Here is an 18474-nt window from a genome sequence, read left to right on the forward strand (position 1 = left end):
TATAATTTCCCACCCATGTTCTTCCCTCTAACAATCAGCTAGACAATTACCTTTTTTAGCAAAAGTATTCACTAAGATTGTATAGCAAAAATCATTAAGTTCTTCTCTGTGTCCAAGAATATTCCATGTCTTAAGCCAGAATCTTCTAAACCAGAATTCTTCTTCTACCAGATGAGTTCACTGTAAATCACTATAAATAGTCTTATCACTGAACCGACTGCTTATTTTTATATACTGGCCCAGGAGTATGTCTTATTGTTTTGACCAGTCACAAAAAAAGCCTAGCAGCAACTTTAATGTAGCAAATGAACAGTTCTACTAGTAAACAAAATACAGAGACAAAAAATAAGGTTTTACAACTGAGCAAACAAGATAAAAACATAAAAACATAATAAAAGCTTTCAAATAAAGGCTAATATTCTTCAAACATAGATAAGTGTACTCCTAATTTATATTTCTGTTAAATTTTAAACCAAAGGACAAGAGAAACAATTTTATAAACCTTATATACATATAAACATAGTCTTATAGTCTATGTTGTGCTTACCTTATGCTGACACTTGGTATCCCTTTAAAAACAATGAAAAAAGATATCCTATGGGATTTCTTAAGATTAGTATTCCCTTAGCAATCATTTTTGGGGATGTATTTCCTGTAAGAACTCCAAAATGGCAAGGCCTGTCACTGAAGAAAATAGATTTTTGAATAAGATTTAATGTTAAATAAGTCCACCTATAACTAACTTGTTATCCAAGACTACTTGTACATAAATACATCAAGCTTTTTTTTAAAATAGTTAATTTTTTTAGAAAAATCATCAAGCTTTTTTAAAAACATAATACAAGTAAATTCTTCAACCCAAAAAGGAATACTCATACCTCAAAACTCAAAAAGACCGAGGAAACAAGCAGTGAACAATAATAAATTAATAGGAGTTTCTTAATTTTGGTCTCAGATTGACAAAAAGATAAAGTGGAATTTGAATAAACTCATTTCTTTGTCTTTTTTTTTTAAACCCTTACCTTCCGTCTTGGAGTCAATAGGACCTCCCTTCTCTAGGCCTGACTCTCAATCCACTGAGCTACCCAGCTGCCCCCTTCTTTGTCTTTTAATGGAAAAAGATGGGTTAGTTTTGTAGGAATGGTCCACAGATCAAAAAAGAAAAAATTAAGAACTATTAACTGACTTCTTTGCTCTATCAATGATCTCTCAGTGACCGTTCAGGCCATGAAAAGGCAGGTAAGATTGGAACTGTAACAAATGCTTTTGTCCAAACTCAAGCATACTTTATAGATATTTTCCTTTGTGCCATAATTGTGGCCCTGAAAATTTGTGTGAAGATTTTCATCCCCAAAATCAAATCAATTTAAACTTAAGAGCTATGGAGACAGTGATGCCCAGGACATAAATTCAGAAGTGAATGACTTCAAAGCATCCATAAGCAAAGTTTCAAAGGAAAACATAGGATGGGTACAAATACAACAAGAATTCCTGGAGGCAAGTGTTTTTTAAAAAGCTAAAAAATTATTTTATAAGCAAAATGAGAGCAATAAAGGAAATAATTGGGGAAAAAATGAGTGTAGTGGGTGAAAAATAATGGAATAAAGAATTGGAGAGAAAATTAGCAGATTACCCAAACAACAGATACCTTGAAAATTAGAATGGACCAATAGAAGTCAATGAATTCATGAGAAAACAAGAACCTAGGCTGGGGCAGTTTGGTGGACATCATTTCCCTCCCTGTCTTCAAAAAAAATACGGGTTGGGGGTGGGGGGTGGGGAACGGCAGCTGGGTAGCTCAGTGGATTGAGAGCCAGGCCTAGAGATGGGAGGTCCTAGGTTCAAACCCGGCCTCAGCCACTTCCCAGCTGTGTGACCCTGGGCAAGTCACTTGACCCCCATTGCCTACCCTTACCACTCTTCCACCTATAAGTCAATACACAGAAGTTAAGGGTTTAAAATAAATAAATAAATAAATGATACTGGCACTAAACCACTTTCTTTGGCAAAATATCATTAATTCCCATCATATTCTTCCTCTGTGTCCAACTTGTTATTCACAAAGCAAATTGGGTATTAAAGTTATTCTCACATGTGAATCATTAACCTTCCATTTAGAGACTTTAGCCTCAAGACCTACAGGAAATAATCTAGAGTAGTTTAGGACATGGCACTTTAAAACAAGCAAACAAACAAAACCTCTTTGCTTCTCTTAGAATCAATACTAATTACTAATAACAAGGAAAAAGAACTGTAAGGGATAAGCAATGGGAGCCAAGTAACTTGCCCAGGGTTACTCAGCCAGGAAGTGTCTAAAATCAAATTTGGACCTAGGATCCCCAATGCGGTCATTAAAAGAAGAACCTTTTAAGAAAAGGTGGGGTGGGGAGGGTGGGAACTATGAAGGAAGGGCAAGGGCTAGGCAAATACGATTAAATAATTTGCTCAGGGTCACCCAGCTAAGAAGTGTCTGAGACTAGATTTGATCGCAAGTCACCTCAATTAGAGGCCTCCCACTTAATTCACTATGCCGCAGGGTATTTTAATGTGCTAGCAAGAGGTTAGGTAGATTCCGTCAAATTCTTTCTCATAAAGTTTCTCCTCCTCCACCACCCTCCCACCTCACCTCCCAACTCCCTCTCCCTCTCTTCCAAAAGCACTTCACCCTCCGACCAGAGGGAGGCAGTGGAGAGATCCAAGAAAGTGGCACAGTCCATACAGTACACCCCTGTCTTCCGAAATGTAATGGGTCTTTCCAGTCTGGTAGAAAAGCCTTGTGGAGGAGAAAGAACTCTCTTTTCCGTTCCTGAGGTGAGGAGATTAGCAATGTTTTAATTCCGCTGTAGCGCGCCTCTAGGCCTCACCATGCCGTGGAGTCCTGGCGGCGCTGGGAGGATGTCTCTCTGGGGACGGGGCTCTTTTGGACCGTGGCTGCAACCTCCGTGAGGTAGGTAGCTTGGCCTGGCCGGCCGGGCGAAACGAAACTCTGTGCTGGTGCCTGCCAAGGATAGCCGGCCAGGGTAGGGTAATGGTGGGGCTCCCAAAGACCTGATACCGGCCCCTGTCTCCAGGTGCTCGCGGGGCCACTTGAATTCGTTTCCCCAAGGAGTCGCGCGAATGTGAAGCCAGGGAGGAGGCTCCCAGCATGGCCTCCAGCGTCCACCACGTGGACCTGTGGCAGCCAGTCTAGTGAGGACGCTACGGTTGACCTACTTTTACTAATACGTGGTGATTGCGATAAGAGAGAAGAACTTGGACTTAAGAATCATTTAGTTTATTAAAGCATTTTATGTGCCAGATACTGTTAGGCGCCAAGGATACATAGACATAGAAACAGCCCCATATCTCTGGGGCCATTCTTATTGCTAAGATAGAAAAGTGCTGGGAAAATGTTCAACCACCGTCTTAGGGGAGGGGGGTTGCGCTGGGGTAGGATTGAGCGCTGAAACACTGAAATTTAAAAGTTTTCCACAAGACTTAAAAAACCCTAAGCTTAGGTTTGTAATGTTTGTTGATTTCCGAGGTATTCATCCAAGCAATTTAATTATGAAAACGGCTTAGAACAGGATCAAACAGAATAGATGATAGAGAGGGGAAGCATATTTTAAAAGTATTTCGCATAGGGGGCAGCTGGGTAGCTCATTGGATTGAGAGCCTGGCCTAGAGATGGGAGGTCCTAGGTTCAAAATCTGGCCTCAGACACTTCCTAGCTGTGTGACCCTGGGCAAGTCACTTGACCACCATTGCTTACCCTTACCACTCTTCTGCCTTGGAGCCAATACAAAGTATTGCAAGGTAAGGGTTTAAAAAAAAAAAAAAAGCTATTTCGCGTAACATGAATTGACATTTTAATGTTCTTTTCTAGGCCCGGAATTGGCAAGAAACTGAATCCAGTGCATTCTATTCCTCCCAGAATTTGTGGAAATCCTTATGTGTAAGCTGTAATGTTTTAAGATCTTGTGTCTTGCACTAAAAGAAGTATTAAAACTGTTAAAGCGGTAATGGTCAGGCTGTTTTACAAGGTCAGTCTCTTGAAGGAGAAATGTTCCAAGCCAAATTTCTTTTCTATCACAAGTTATGTAGGAAGGTAGTTTGTTTCTAGTTATTTGCCTTTTGTGTTGCCCATTCACTTTTGTCACTAGTGGATGTGGTGTCAAAAAAGGCAGAAATAAATACTTTGCAGCTTTTTCTCATCTTGGGATTTTTGTTCCTTTGTTGAGTGTGCTGTATAAGTAACAGTTATTCTGTAGTTAGGAGGTCATGGAGACTTAAAACAGTATTTGTGGCCTTAAGGCCCATTACCTTTTATTGCTTCTCTTTAGATGGAAAATGGACAAAGATAGCCATAGTCCACAGCTTCCCTTGGGCATTTTATTGGGTTCCTAACTACTTTCTAAAGATTAAAGAGCTTTTTTAATCATTTGCTTCTCTAGCTAGTAATCAACCCCTCCAGAAATCCATTTTTTCCTGGCATTAGTCATTGATGGAAATAAGATTCTTTTATTACCTTATCTCTCAAGTCTTATCCTCAAAGGGAACATCTTTCCTGCCTCTGAGTTTTTACTTGTTTGTTCATTAGAAACAGTCCCTCAGCTGCCTCCTTGCCTCTTCCATTTTAAGACCCAACATACCTGTGGGCTATTATTTCTCACAACTTGGACTTTAACAGTGATTTTTTTCCCCCTTTTAAATTTTAACCAAAAAAATGCCCTTCTATCCCATAACTGTTGGTATTTGTATCTTGAGTAAATGTTTTTCTAATCATTAACTGCTAACCCCATGCCCACCTTTTTCTCCCCTTCAGCCATATTTCAAATATGAGGCAAACTGTATTATGTTTGAATGTATTCTAGATAGCACCAGATTTTGTGTTCATTTGCATCCTTTGATAAAAAATTTTTGCTGTAACCATTATGTCCTAAGTAAAACAACTAGGTTTTTTAGGAGACCCAGGGGTCAATATTTGTGGGATTAGGAGCAATTCGCTTTTGTCTAACCCCACAGGTTACAAAATGAGCTACGTATGCAAATTCAGCATTCACTTTGATTTTAGTCCTATAGGGAACGAATGGTTTCTGGTTTCCAATAATGTGACTATTAATTAAAATCATGTTTTCTTCCTTTTAGGGCAGTTATTCTTAGGAGCTTCATAAATTTGGTCTCCAAAGAAGTTGCTTAATTTTAACTGTTCCTGTTGAATTCCACAAGTAATCCAATGGAAGATTTGGGTGATAAATGGTTGTTTTGGAGTTGGCAGCTGTAACTATTCCCTATTTGGTATAGGGTATGTTTTTTATTAAAATGGGATTTTAAAACAAAGCTTGACTTCACTTTTGTACTTTCCTGAGTAATGATATTTTTTAATAAATGAATAGGTCCCCATAATAGACAATAGGTCTCCCAGGTAAATGTGCAGTCCCCTATCTACTCTTTCCCCAATCATATTATTATTAATCATATATTACCCGTACAATTTTTATGCAACTTTGGGGGTGGGGAGGGAAGACAGTGAATTGAGAGCCAGATCTGGAGGTCCTGGGTTCAAATTTCGCCTCAGATATGTGACCCTGGGCAAATTAGCACTAGCCTTGGAACTTAAGTATTGATTCTAAGACAATGGTAAGGGTATTTAAATGGGCACAGGCTGACATGTTAGTAACCTCAAAGTAATTTATAAATAACCTATAAAGATTAAATTAACTTTAGGATATAGTACCTTAGATTTTGAGAATTATGTGCCCAAATTGAAAAAGAACAAAAGAGAGTCCCTTCCCTTAAAGGAGATTCATTCATTCAGATCTTAGTTGGGAGTTCAGTGTATCAGTATAATCTTTTTAGGCCCTAAGAACATTCTTAAACATCTCATACTAAAGAAGTACTGGACTAATTCATAGATTCAAAGGAACAATACTGATAATCCTTTGTCATAGATCAAGTGTCTGTTTTGAAGTGGGATGTTTGTATGGTCTTTATTGTCTTTGTGCTGTATTTCTCATCCAAGTTGCTTGTAGATATCTGAGGTTTTTCTTGTATTAGGCTGTCTTTAGACCCAATTCTAATCTGAAAGAAAAGTTTGAAAAAAGGCCCGAAGTGAGATAACATAAAGCTAGGTTTTTTTTTTTTTAAATCAGGCTTGGAGAAAGCAATTTATAAAAGTAATTCAAAGGAAAAAATGTTTTTCAATGTTAATTCATTTAAGTTTTGAAAACTAAATGAAGCTTCAGCACATGAAAGCAATTAGTTGTTAAATAGGGCCAAAATCGGGTTAAAAGTATGTATAAAAGTTTGTCACCTGCTATAAATTTTATACTGCCGAACAAAGCAATGAGGAGCTGAAATCCTAGGTTATTATGAAGTGGTTTCATCTTTGGATCTCAGTCTATGGAATGGAAGTATTCACCTTTATAAAATTGGATCTTCCATTTTTCCAGTATTTGATAATGGATGACTTGTGAATGGTACATGTGAGATTTACTTCCTCATTCCTGTTTATAAAGACTAGGGTATTCTGATCATTTTTAATTTTTTAAATATTTAGTTCTCAATATTCAATGAAGCAGAGGTGTTTAGGTGGCTCAGTGCATAGGGAAACAGGTCTTGGGTTCAAACTAGGCTCTCTGCCCCATCTCCACCCCTTGTGAGGGATGCTAATGCTGTGAGCAAGCTACCTATGCCCAGGTAGGTCTCCCCTCTCCCTCCTGAGGATCCTTATCTAGACCCAGGCAGTAGTTCTTCACTCTGCGCCCCCCCCCCCCCGAATTTCTACACAAGTGAAAATTGAAGGGAAATAATTAACTGGGGGAAAATTTTTTTTCAACAACTTTAATAAAAGTCTCATATCCAAAATATATAAGGAACTAATTAAAATACATTAAGAAACATTCCCTAATGGATTATCAAAGAATATGAACAGGTAGTTACCAAAGGAAGAAATATAAAATCAATAGGCATGAAAAAAATGTTTTAAGTCACCAATTAAACTACATAACCTTTGATCTGGAGATAGCATTACTAAGGCTATATTCCAAGAGTATGAAAGAGGAAAGGAATTCATAAACAAAAATGTTTATAGCAACTTCTTGTTAACATGCAATGAATTGGAAATAAAGTGGATGTTGCACAATAGCAGAGCACATCTTGATAAATGAATATAACAAGGTGTTTTTGCATTGTAAGAAACGGTGGACTAAAAAGAAGAAATGATGAATTAAGTGGAAGGAACTAGATAAAAATTTATGCACTAACAATATAAAAAACAGCTTGAATCCAATGACCAGCCACAATTTCATGCCTTGACAGAGAGGTTGTGGACTGGAGGTATAGAATGGATTTTTGGACTTAAGCCAGTATGGAAATGTTATGATTGAATGTGTATCTTTATTACTAAATGTTTTCTGTTTTCACAATTTGGAGATTAGGCTCCAAAAAGGGAGTTAATTGGAACTTATAATACCTAGAAGAGAACAGAAGGGCCAGAAGTAAGCATAGACAAGCTCAATAATAATAAATAAAAGACAAAGACATAGGATCCCATTTAGTTCAGTTTTGAGTTATGTGTTGAATTTTATTATAAACTAAAGAAGGAAACACAAGTCATATGTAATAGACATTTGTTATTCATCTACTTTCCTCATTTTCAGGTCTACTTTGTAAATAAATAAAAGTACTTGTTTTATTTTATGCCTTTTAGAATAAAAATTTCTTAAAAGAAGGAAAAAAAACTTACTAATCTGATAGGAAGTAGAACCACTAAAACACTGTGAATCTGAAGACCAAGTCACAGGAAGTGGTGGCACAAGGTCAGTCTTTGTACTATAAAAAGAAAATTAGGATTAAATTTAAAGCTAGAAACATAGAATGTCAAAGCTGGATAGGCATTGGTTCCAGTTTTTCTCAAGTCTACAAGGAACCCTGAAATATTCCAAGTTTTTTGTCAACTTGGAATCTAGAAACCCCAAACTGGTAGCCTACTAAGATCTGATGAAACTCAAGTTTTAGGACTAGCTTGTAAGTTGAAGACCCCAAAGTGTGTTCCCTTGAGAATCCACCCTGAAGGGAATCTTAGGCCAGCAGTTTCAGACTGAATAATGAACCCTAAGGTAAATGACAATCCCAGTTAGGTGGGACTAAGCATAAAGCTGAGTGAGTGCCTCTTTTTGCCTTAGAAACTTCTCCCATTGTACCACACCTAAATGGGATTGTCTCACTTTGCCTGGATTTTCTTTCCATAAATTTATTCAAATGACAAAACAAATACTTGCCCATTTATCCATACTTCAGGTTTATTATATTTTTAGAAAAATGTTAAACGAATCAAAAATGGTGGGCAGAGCTGACACTAAAATCCAAGTTTTCCTCTTTTATTCTAGAGTTTTCTTGCTGCTCTGCCTCACGATGTGTTTAATTATTTGATTCTTAACAAAATCTTTAAGCCCACTTCTGAGTTTGCTTATCAATTTCTCTAGTCATCAATACGAAGTTTAAAGTTTGAAATAACCCCTAATTAAAATGACTTCTAGCTTGTTTCTTCCCTCTATAAATCTCTATTTCAGGGTATGGTTCCACAATCTTCTAAAAGCCTTGTTCTGAGCTTATGAAAATATAATTGTGATCAGATCAAAACACTTACTTCACTTCAGATAGAACTGATCTTTCTCCTTCTGAACTTCTGTACTGGCGGTAACTTCCTGGGGAGTGAGAATGTCTAATACGAATTGGGTCACCTTGAGTCCTAAAAAAGCCATTCAAATCACAAAGTGACACAGTAGTAAAATGAGTTAGTAAAAGACATTGAAATGAGGTACCTATTGACTTGGGAATGACTGACCAAATCATGGTACATAATTATGTAGTTTTAATGCATCATAAGAAATGAGGAACATAAAGAATTCAGACAAACTGAGGAATATATTAAACATGAGGAGTGAAATAAGCAGAACCAGAAAAACAATGAAGGCAACATAAATGCAAAGAAGTTGAGATGAAAGCCATTTCATTATAGTGTTGTACCCAAATTTTAATACCTAATCCAGGTCCATGGCTGGAGGAAGAATCACACTGACAATGCAATATGCAAGAAGAGGCTCATTCTTCACTATCAATAATAGCTAGGGTGGCTAGGCAGAAAGGCGTGCCTGAGCCGGCCCCTTGGAATTCTTAAGTCAATGGTTTATATAGAAATGTTTGGGGAAGGGGGTTGGGACATAAGTCATCTAGGCAGGGACAGAGAATCAGGAAGCACCTGGTCAGGGGTCAGAAAGCCTCTGGTAACTATCAAGGGGAGATGAGGAAGATATTTATGTCTTGGGAACTTTCTTTCCTGGAAGTTGATTTTAGGCCTGTCAGGGGAAGATATGAAAGACTGTACTGGGAAACTTTTGAGGTTGGGAGTTTCAGGAGACTGAACAAGGTGGGTGCCTGGAAGCAGCTTACTGAACAGTCTAGAAATAGTTCAGTAGCCTGTCAGGCTGATTTTTAAATCCAACAATAGTGATTTAACATGACCCAGAGAAAAATTGAGGTGTCGACATGGAATCTAGAGACCCCAAACTTGTGGCTTAGTGAGATCTGAAGAACCCCAAGTTTTAGAAATAGCTTGTGTTTCCCGGTTCTTGTGAGAATCCACCCTGAAGGGAATCTCAGGCTAGCAGTTGCAGACTGAATAATGGACCCTAGGGTAAATGCTAAATACCCTTTTGTCTTAGGTAGTCTTGCCCATTGTATCAAAGACCTTTCCCAGGTAGACACACTTGGGCAGGGACCATCCTTTAGTATCCATTATGTAAGCAGCCCCTTCCCTTACACCACCCTAGATCTTCCCAAATGGTATATAAGTTCCCCAATTTCCTTTGTTCCTTGGAGTCATCATCTAGCGTGGTGTCACTCCCAGGAGGGTCAGGGAGCAGAGCAAAGCAGTGTTCAATTCTTGGACTCTGCACAAGGTGCAGCTCTGCCAAAGAGGCCAAGTAGCCCTGTTCCCTCTTTCCCTTGATTAAAGAGTGGTTTTATGACTACTTAATAGTTCTGTGTTTTTTTTCAAAGTTAACAGAGGAAATGCAATTAAAAATAAAAGTTCAAGAATGCATCTACAACATAGATCAAGATGGCGCTCACCCTCAGACACTTCCTAGCTGTGTGACCCTGGGCAAGTCACTTAACCTCTATTGCCTAGCCCTTGCCTTGGAGCCAATACACAGTTTAAAAAAAAAAAAAAAAAAAGATGGCACATCAGAAAGAATAGGCCATAGATGTTACCTGCCAGCTAGCTAGACAAAAAAAAAGAGATCCAGTCTGATGAAAGTTTTTTTAGCTTTGCTAAATTTTCATTGCTTGGTGTAGGATAAAGGTTCACTTCCAATTATTAAAAGAGTTTCATGAAGGTGTTGACATTGAAACTAGAAGCCCCATACTTGTAGCCTAGTAAGATCTGATGAACTCCCAAGTTTTAGGAGTAGCTTTTAAGTTGGAGACCCCAAAGCTTGTCCTAGTTCCCTGTTCCCAAGAGAATCCACCCTGAAGGGAATCTCAGTTTTAGACTGAATAATAGACCCTAAGGTAAATGACCATCCTACTTAGGTGGAGCTAAGCATATGCTAAATACTCTTTTAGTCTTAGGCAGTCTTCCCTATTGTATCAGAAACCCTTTCCCAGAAAGACCCACACCTGGGCCAGGACCACTCTTTAGTATCCATTGTAAGTAGCCCCTCAGATTGTATCTGGTCTGTATAGTTTGTATTTCTTTGTAGCTATAGTAATGTTAATCATCTTTCCGGGTCCCAGGATCTCCCCAAATCCTTTTGTTCCTTGGAATTGTCCAATCTTGCACAGTTGGCTTCCCCAGGGGTCAGGGACCAGAGCAACCAGAGTTCAGTCCTCCGACTCTATGTAGGTATGTGGCTTGCAGCTCTGTGTAGAGGCCTAACTCAACCGTGTTACTGCTTTCCTTAATTAAAGAGTGGTTTTTCTGACTATTTAATAGTTCTGTGTTTTTTCCAAGTCAACAAAAGAAGTAAGAGAGTAAGTATATTTCATGGGGAGGTGAAAGAAGAGCTGGTGCTCAGTGGAAGTCCCTCATGCATTTTTTTGGTCTGATGTTCTCAAGGGGATAACAGAGGGAATGGGGTAGGGTATATTAGGGTAAGGCAGACCCAGTAAGCTACCAGCTGGAATAATCATAGTGTTACACTTATGAGAACTTACACTGCTTGGGGAGATGCTGTTTGAAAGATGTGCAAAATTGCAAAATTTAAGTTGACAGGCCTTGACAACAGTACAGATATGGGGGGTGAGAGATAATAAGGAATCCAGGATGACTTAGCTTGCAAACCTAAAGGAGTGGTAGGAGATCATTTTCCTTTACAATACTAGGGAAGGTGGTGGGGAGGGCTTAGGGGAGAAAATAATGAGTTCTACTTTGGATATCGAATTTAAGATGTCTCCTGGACATTGAGATGTCTCAAAGTTGAAGATGTGAGCCTAGACGTTACTAGAGAAACTGGAGTAGGATAGGTAGATATGAGACTGCACAATGCCTGAATATAGAGTATCCCAAGAGGCTTCCTTCCAGAAGCATGCTTTAAAGTGTTAAAACATGGGGATTTCATTGGACATTCTCAGATGAAATTTTCTGAGTACATTCTTAAATTTTAGGAAGATAATAGAATTTTTTAATTATTCACTATAGGTACAGCTGTTCCTTAGAAAATAAAAGATAGAACTAATATAATAAAATAAATAACAAAATAATATAAGATAGAAAACAGTAGAAGCAGATGGTGATTTATGCCTTTGCATATAAGACTCACTGGTTTTAAGGGAAATTCTCACATTCACCTTCACTTCTAATTAAAGTGCAAATTAAAGACAAAAATCACAGAAGTGACTAACCTCATTTTACTTAGAATCAGTGTGAGAAGAGTACCACTCTTCTAAGTATTCCTCAAATTTTTTTGAAAATAAATTTCAACTCACTCTATTTTGGTATAAGGAATCTCTTTTAATTGTTCTTCTGACAATCCAGAAGGATCTACAAATTCTTTCCTGGAAGGGAAAAGGCAAGGAACAAAATTTATGATGATGCAATTGGCCCCAAAGACATTAATCATTGGCTCTTTGGCATCCTATGTTAAAAAGTATTGCAATGCTAAACGTAAAAAGAGATGTATGTTAAATCAAATTCAAGGATTTGTTCTATAAGAAAGGGAAGAATTGCCAACTGCTATCTGTTTCTCTGTTTTCTCAGTGTTTGAAATTTAGTTGGCCTGTCTTATATCTTACAAGTTACATGACCCTAGACTGGAAAGTTCCAGAGTCTTTTGGTGGTCAGGGGCTATCTCTATATCAACAACACTAGTTCATAACATTTTGGCTATTTCTATTAGCAATAAGCATCACCTGAACAGGATCTGGCCTAACTAGACTTGCTTCTTCATTTTATTCAAACAGTACTCAGTTCTGATAACTCCTATTACAAAACTCACCGAATATGTTTCCATAGCTCTTCCTTTGCTTGGATATCTGGGCTTCTCCTGTAATCACAAAAATCAAGAATCAGTTGTCGACATGGAATCTAGAGACCCCAAACTTGTGGTCTAGTGAGATCTGATGAACCCCAAGTTTTAGAAATAGCTTGTAGGTTGGAGACCCCCAAAGCTTGTGCTTGTTCCCCTGAGAATCCACCCTGAAGGGAATCTCCAGATAGCAGTTGCAGACAGAATAATGGACCCTTGGGTAAATGCTAAATACCCTTTTGTATTGGGTAGTCTTCCCCATGGTATTAAAGACCCTTTCCCTGGAAGACTCTGGAGTATCCATTGTAAGCAGCCCTTTCCCTTACACCCTAGCCTCTGGCTAGGATTCCTTTCCCAGGCTTGATTGTATCCTGTCAGTATGATAATGTCAATCATCTTTTCCAGCCCCTGGATCTTCCCAAATGGTATATAAATTCCCCAATTTCTTTTGTCATCTAGCACAGTGGCACACCCAGGGGGTCAGGGACCAGACCAAGCAGAGTTCAATCCTCGGACTCTGCATAAGGCACGTGGCTCTGAGTGAAGGCCTAATCAGCCATGTTTCCCCTTTCCCTTAAAAGAGTGGCTTTTATGACTATTTAATAGTTCTGTGTTTTTTCTAAGTTAACAATAGATACTCAGCTGCTTTTGGTGAGACACTATTTATGTTTTAAAACAGTTGTGATTTGCACTGGACACCCAATATATCTAATAAGTATCTCCAGGTCTCAGTTTCCTCACTTATAATTGAGTATATCTGAAAATTCTCTCCCAGTTCTAACTTATGATTCTATTAAATGATTCAAAATTAATATAACCAATAATTCCAAAGTAATTAATTTTCATTCCCACAACTAAAGACTCATCAGTTAAGAATCATTTTATCAGTTATTTTTAAAGTTACTAATTTTGTCTCTATCTGTTAAGCTTTATTTTGTCTATATTCTAGACCAGTGATGGGCAAACTATGGCTTGCAGGCCAGATGGGGGGTTTGGGGGGACTGAAATGTTCTAACCGGCTGGGGGACATTATTCCTAATCTGACCAATACAATGAAATTTCAAAGAGTTGCCTTAGAAACAGACTGACAGATGAGCATTTCCTTTCCTTTGGCCTCCTCTTTATAAAGTTTGCCCATCACTATTCTAGACCAAATTATGTCTAGTGTTCAAAATTCTAGGGCAAAGGATAATTCTAAAGCAAAAGAAACTAATGCCAATTCCCTTTAATTGCCAGATATATGTTGTTGGGTGTTTTTAAAATAAATTCAAATTGTGCTGTGAACTAATAAGGAATGCATTATATTTCTGCTTACACCTACACACACTTTAGCTATCACCTAAACACCATTAATATTTGTATTCCATTTGTTGATAATGTATATTTATTATGTAAGCTTTATCTAAGCTAATATAGTTGACTTTTTCTTGTTTTTTTAAAAGATGTTTCTATTTACTTCAATGAACTAGAAGTTGAAATTTAACTAGATTTTAAAGCTTTCTGAAAATTAAAAAAAAAAAACAAACCATCATCTACTAAATCCCTTGAGCTTTGGGCCTTTAAGGTTTTCTTGATTTCCTTCTTTGTGGGTGAGTTGTTGGCTACAAAGGGAATTCTTTGACACTTCAATAAATGAAACTTAGTCTGGAGTCAAAGATAATCAAAATCTATACCCAATTCTGCTTTGTGATAAGGTTATAATTTCAGAGCCAAAAAGTTTTTTCAGTAAAAAACAAACAAAACCCCCTAGCATCTTACACAATACAAAGCTATATTAGAAATATTCTCCCAGAAAAATGTAACAATAGGAATAGCCAAGATTAATCTAAATTAATCCTAATAATATAATACTTATGCTACTAAAAGAGCTAAGTTCTTTTAATAGCTTTCCTTTGAAAATAACCGAACTATACTGACAGCCTGACCAATCAAAAGGTATGTATGGTAATGGTATAGTCTTTCCTAGTGACAATATTGCCACTTTTATTATTGTCCAGTTCTCTCAGTTTCCTCCTAGCATTGATGTGCCCATGCCTGAAGAATTATCCCAGTAATTGAGTCTGAACCACCAATGCAAGATGCAAAGGGACTTTATTGTCTTAGTTTAAACCAAGGGTCTCACATGAAATGTGTGACCAGGACCTATGCCTGATCTGGGTATTTATAGAGTGGTAGGCAGCTGGGGGTGGGATAGGGGGGGGATGTCTCCAAAGTAGGCGGTCCAGCAGGGGAGAGGTCTGGAAGGTGGGTGGTTCCTCCAGATAAGCAGGGGTGGCTGGAAGGAATTCCTTCAGGTAAGGGGGAAGATCTGGAAGGAATTCCTTCAGATAAGACGGGGGAGGTCTGGAAGCCAAAGGTCTGTAAGTTAGGAATTCCTACAGATAAGCCTATTTCACTATAATGTTATACAAGAGTCGGGATTTTTAATTCTGACTTTTTCTGGGTTCTACAACATCTTTCTGTTTAATTCTCTGACTGCCTCCTACCTACACAGATTCTCTTCAACATTCACTTTTCTACAGCTGGCCACTCTTACTATTTGGGTCACTTTTTGACAAAAAAAAATAATGCCACATATTCTGCCATTTACAACAGGGACTTAAAAGAATAAATGGTGAATCTAAATTTACTTTAAAGAACTATGCTTGCCGAACCTCTAAACCTAGATGGCACATAGATTAAATAAAAGATAGGCGGGGAGTTAAACTATTCCTTTATGAAGCTCAAAGGAAAATTTATCTTGAGAACTGGAAATCTCACCATTGAAAAGTGGGCATTTGTGTTTGTACATGGAATCAACTAGCAATACCAAGATCAACAAAGGATTGACTGACTGTCATGCCTTGACTCTTGCTTACAAATGCTAATTTAAATTATTTTACAACATTAAGTTGATTTGACTCTATTTGCAGCTGGTTCAATCTGGAACAATATATTAGAAATTCAGATGACAAACTGTATGTATGGTTTAGCAAGTACTTCATAAGATCTGAGTTGTAAGGGATTTCAGGCATAATAAACTCCCATCTTCCACAACTGAGGAAACTAAGGTGCAGAGAGGTTAAGAGACCTGCCCTAAATTACACAAGATTGAACATAGGTTTTCTGATTCTAAATCCAGATATTGTTCTACTCCAATCCTTTTTTTTTTAAGTTTAGCACCTAACTGTTTTTGTTCCAACTTAAGGATAATTTGTTTTGACTATATTACAACCCTTAAAGTGACTACCAAAAACTAAAGCAGTCAAATATATAAAAGAAAAAAAATGATATGAGAACTATGGAACAAATCAGTTTGAATTGATCCAGTATGAAAAATATATATACCCAAAGAAATAAATGGACAAGCCTGATTGATTCAACATGTAATACACCTTTTCAAAAATGTTTTTCAAAAACATTTCACATACGAGCGAGATCTGTGTCTGGATCGCCTATTATTGGAGTTGGCTTCATTTTTTCCCTTTTGATGCTGCAATGCCACTTCCCACTGAGGTGCTGAATCCATCATGCCATTCTCCTGCCTTACCCTGGAAGAAAAGCAATCATCTTAAATGAATATCCTCAAAGCTTGGCACCTGTTTTAGATTCCTGCTTTTAAAGGTTGTAACATGAGGAGTAAATTCTAGTGTGCGTTGTCATCTTAGAATCTTAGAACCAGGAAAATAGATATAAGTAGATGTAAACAGATGTGTGTGTACTCAGATGTATGTAACAACCACATGCTGACTAGTTCTGAAATAATAAAATTTTAGCAATAGTTGGTATTGATTATTTTGATGATTTATTTTAGTGAGAATTAGTCCTAACTATTAGCCAGGCCTATCAGCTAAATAAAACCAACTCAGATATTGTCTTAGAAATTAAGTTACTTCTAGCAGTTACACACAATTCAAGTTAATCATTTAGTTAAAGAATAACTTTTAAGGAAAGAATAGACTTCATTAAATAAGAATGTAATTTATCATAATCTGAAGAATAAAATAAGTTAGAAATCATGGGCTTTTAATCTGCTTTTCTGTTAGTTACTTGCAGCCCTTGAAACCACAAAACCACAAGCTCCTGGCATTGCCCTTAGGACATCAGGGCTGTCACATACTACAAAGAATAAGTCAAAAATTTGTAAATCTTCAGCTTCTCTGTTATTTTAAGTTGTGTATATCATGTCCTCTTACTGTACTATCTTAATGTAAACTTTTTGGCAATGGCATTCCCTTCTGTAAAATCCTTCCCTTCTCTGGAAGTTCCTCTTTTTCATCCATAAAAGAAGCTCTGTACATCATTTACTTGTCTTTGATCTAATTAGGGGATCAAATGGCCATTGATCTACTAATCTACAGAACTATATTAAATAAATTATGTAATCTTATCTTTCCTAGTCTTTCTTTTCATTTATAGGTAAAGAAATTTATTTTTAACATTTTGCTTAACTATTTTTCTTTGTTAAAAGGAAGAGTTCTATGTAATTAGGATTTTGTACCCCAGGACTACATTTCCCAGCATCCCACTTTCATCCTCATCTTATGTCCTTATGTTTTGGAGATAAAAGTTTCTGTAATCCCGCCCCCTTGCATTCTTTCCCTCTACTTCAAATATTTTAATTAATAAATCTTATAAAATATAATACTTGGAGTTATTGATATTAATTTTAATCTAAGGGGAGATATGAAGCAATGGCTCATGTACAAAAAAAAGGCATGAATAAAACTGAGATATACACACACACACACACACACACATACACACACACACACACACACACACACATTTGATGTTATTAAGAGTTTTATCTTTTTCCAAGTGGCTCAGTGGTTTGAGAGTTAGGCCTAAGGATGGAAGATCATGGGTTCAAATCTGACCTTAGACACTTCCTAGTTGTGTGACTCACTTGACCACCATTGCCTAGCCCTTATCACTCTTCTGCCTTACAACCCCAATGAATAGTATTGATTCTAAGATGGAAGGTAAGGATTTTTTAAAAAGTGTGTGTGTGTGTGTGTGTGTGTGTGTGTGTATAAAAATGAACATATATAAACTTTTTTAGAAACATTATTCCATTTTTGAAATGTAAAACTTGAATTCAAGTATTCTATGAACCAAAGACAAGTGTTTTCACAAGATCAAGAAATGCACTAAAATGAAAATAAAACAGAAGAGTGGTAGTTTCATATACTCTGTAACTTGCTTCTTCAAGCTTATATAATTTCATTTAAACATCATAAGATTTGTGTAAGGTAGGTACTAAATATGAGATGAGTTAGGAGAATTATTAAAAAGCTAACTAAATTGCCTGAGAGGCCAAAGCCAAAAATAAAAACTAAGAATTTTAAGAATTTATAAAAATTTAAAATTTAAGAAATTTGTTAATCACACAAAGAGAAATGGTAAGATACTTGATGAGTTGTGAGTATAGAGTAAGCAGTGAGGAACTCAAGAAAAACAGGAATAAATGATATTTTTAAGGAACTGTATGACAGAAATAAAGGAATTTTGACAGAAAAAAAATATCAGGAATTATACGATAGGACTGTATATGAAGGATTATTCTAACTGATATTACTTCATAATTGAAATGTCTTGGCTGCTTGCAAAACTTGCTGTTTGGCATTGAAATTCTGAACTTTAACAAATCACTGCTTTGAACTTTTGAAGTGTGGGACTTTTCTATGGAAGCAATATATAGATTTGCATTCACTGGCATTTAGGTGGCACAGTAGATTAAGTGCTGGATCTGGAATCAGGAAGACCTAAGTTCATATTGAGTTTTTTGTGAGGATCTAATGAGATAATATTTGCTAAAAAGGGCTTAGCACAGTGCTTGGAACATAGTAGGCACTCTACATTAAATGCTTATTCACTTCACTTAATTCATATTTTATAATCTGTATTCAGAAGTTCTCAGCAGTTTTCTCGTATTATTTCCCAAGGTACCTTATTCAAGCTTTGTTACCATGCTTTCATATTT

The 18474-nt window shown here is 36.9% G+C and overlaps 1 protein-coding gene, 1 long non-coding RNA gene and 1 other non-coding gene across 3 annotated transcripts in view; 2 read left to right on the top strand and 1 right to left on the bottom strand.

The window, feature by feature from the left end:
• The first annotated feature begins 2752 nt into the window (after positions 1-2752).
• Positions 2753-5319, top strand: LOC123231339. The gene is made up of 3 exons (XR_006505105.1): positions 2753-2947; positions 3866-4022; positions 5128-5319. It is a non-coding gene; the product is annotated as an uncharacterized LOC123231339 (long non-coding RNA).
• Positions 4108-4241, top strand: LOC123232800. The gene has a single exon (XR_006505303.1). It is a non-coding gene; the product is annotated as a small nucleolar RNA SNORA13 (small nucleolar RNA).
• A 497-nt stretch (positions 5320-5816) lies between the features above and the next one.
• The window catches only part of EPB41L4A (erythrocyte membrane protein band 4.1 like 4A), a 235407-nt gene continuing 222749 nt past the window's right edge, over positions 5817-18474 (bottom strand). Inside the window, exons 18-23 of the mRNA XM_044662157.1 lie at positions 15920-16039; positions 12480-12527; positions 11971-12039; positions 8630-8731; positions 7723-7812; positions 5817-6055 (exon numbers count right to left, since the gene is read on the bottom strand). Of these exons, the coding sequence (XP_044518092.1) occupies positions 5932-6055; positions 7723-7812; positions 8630-8731; positions 11971-12039; positions 12480-12527; positions 15920-16039 (553 nt within the window). The 3' untranslated portion in view covers positions 5817-5931. The remainder of the gene's footprint in view (positions 6056-7722; positions 7813-8629; positions 8732-11970; positions 12040-12479; positions 12528-15919; positions 16040-18474) is intronic.

This window comes from Gracilinanus agilis, chromosome 1 (genome assembly GCF_016433145.1).
Source record: "Gracilinanus agilis isolate LMUSP501 chromosome 1, AgileGrace, whole genome shotgun sequence".
Lineage (NCBI taxonomy): Eukaryota > Metazoa > Chordata > Mammalia > Didelphimorphia > Didelphidae > Gracilinanus > Gracilinanus agilis.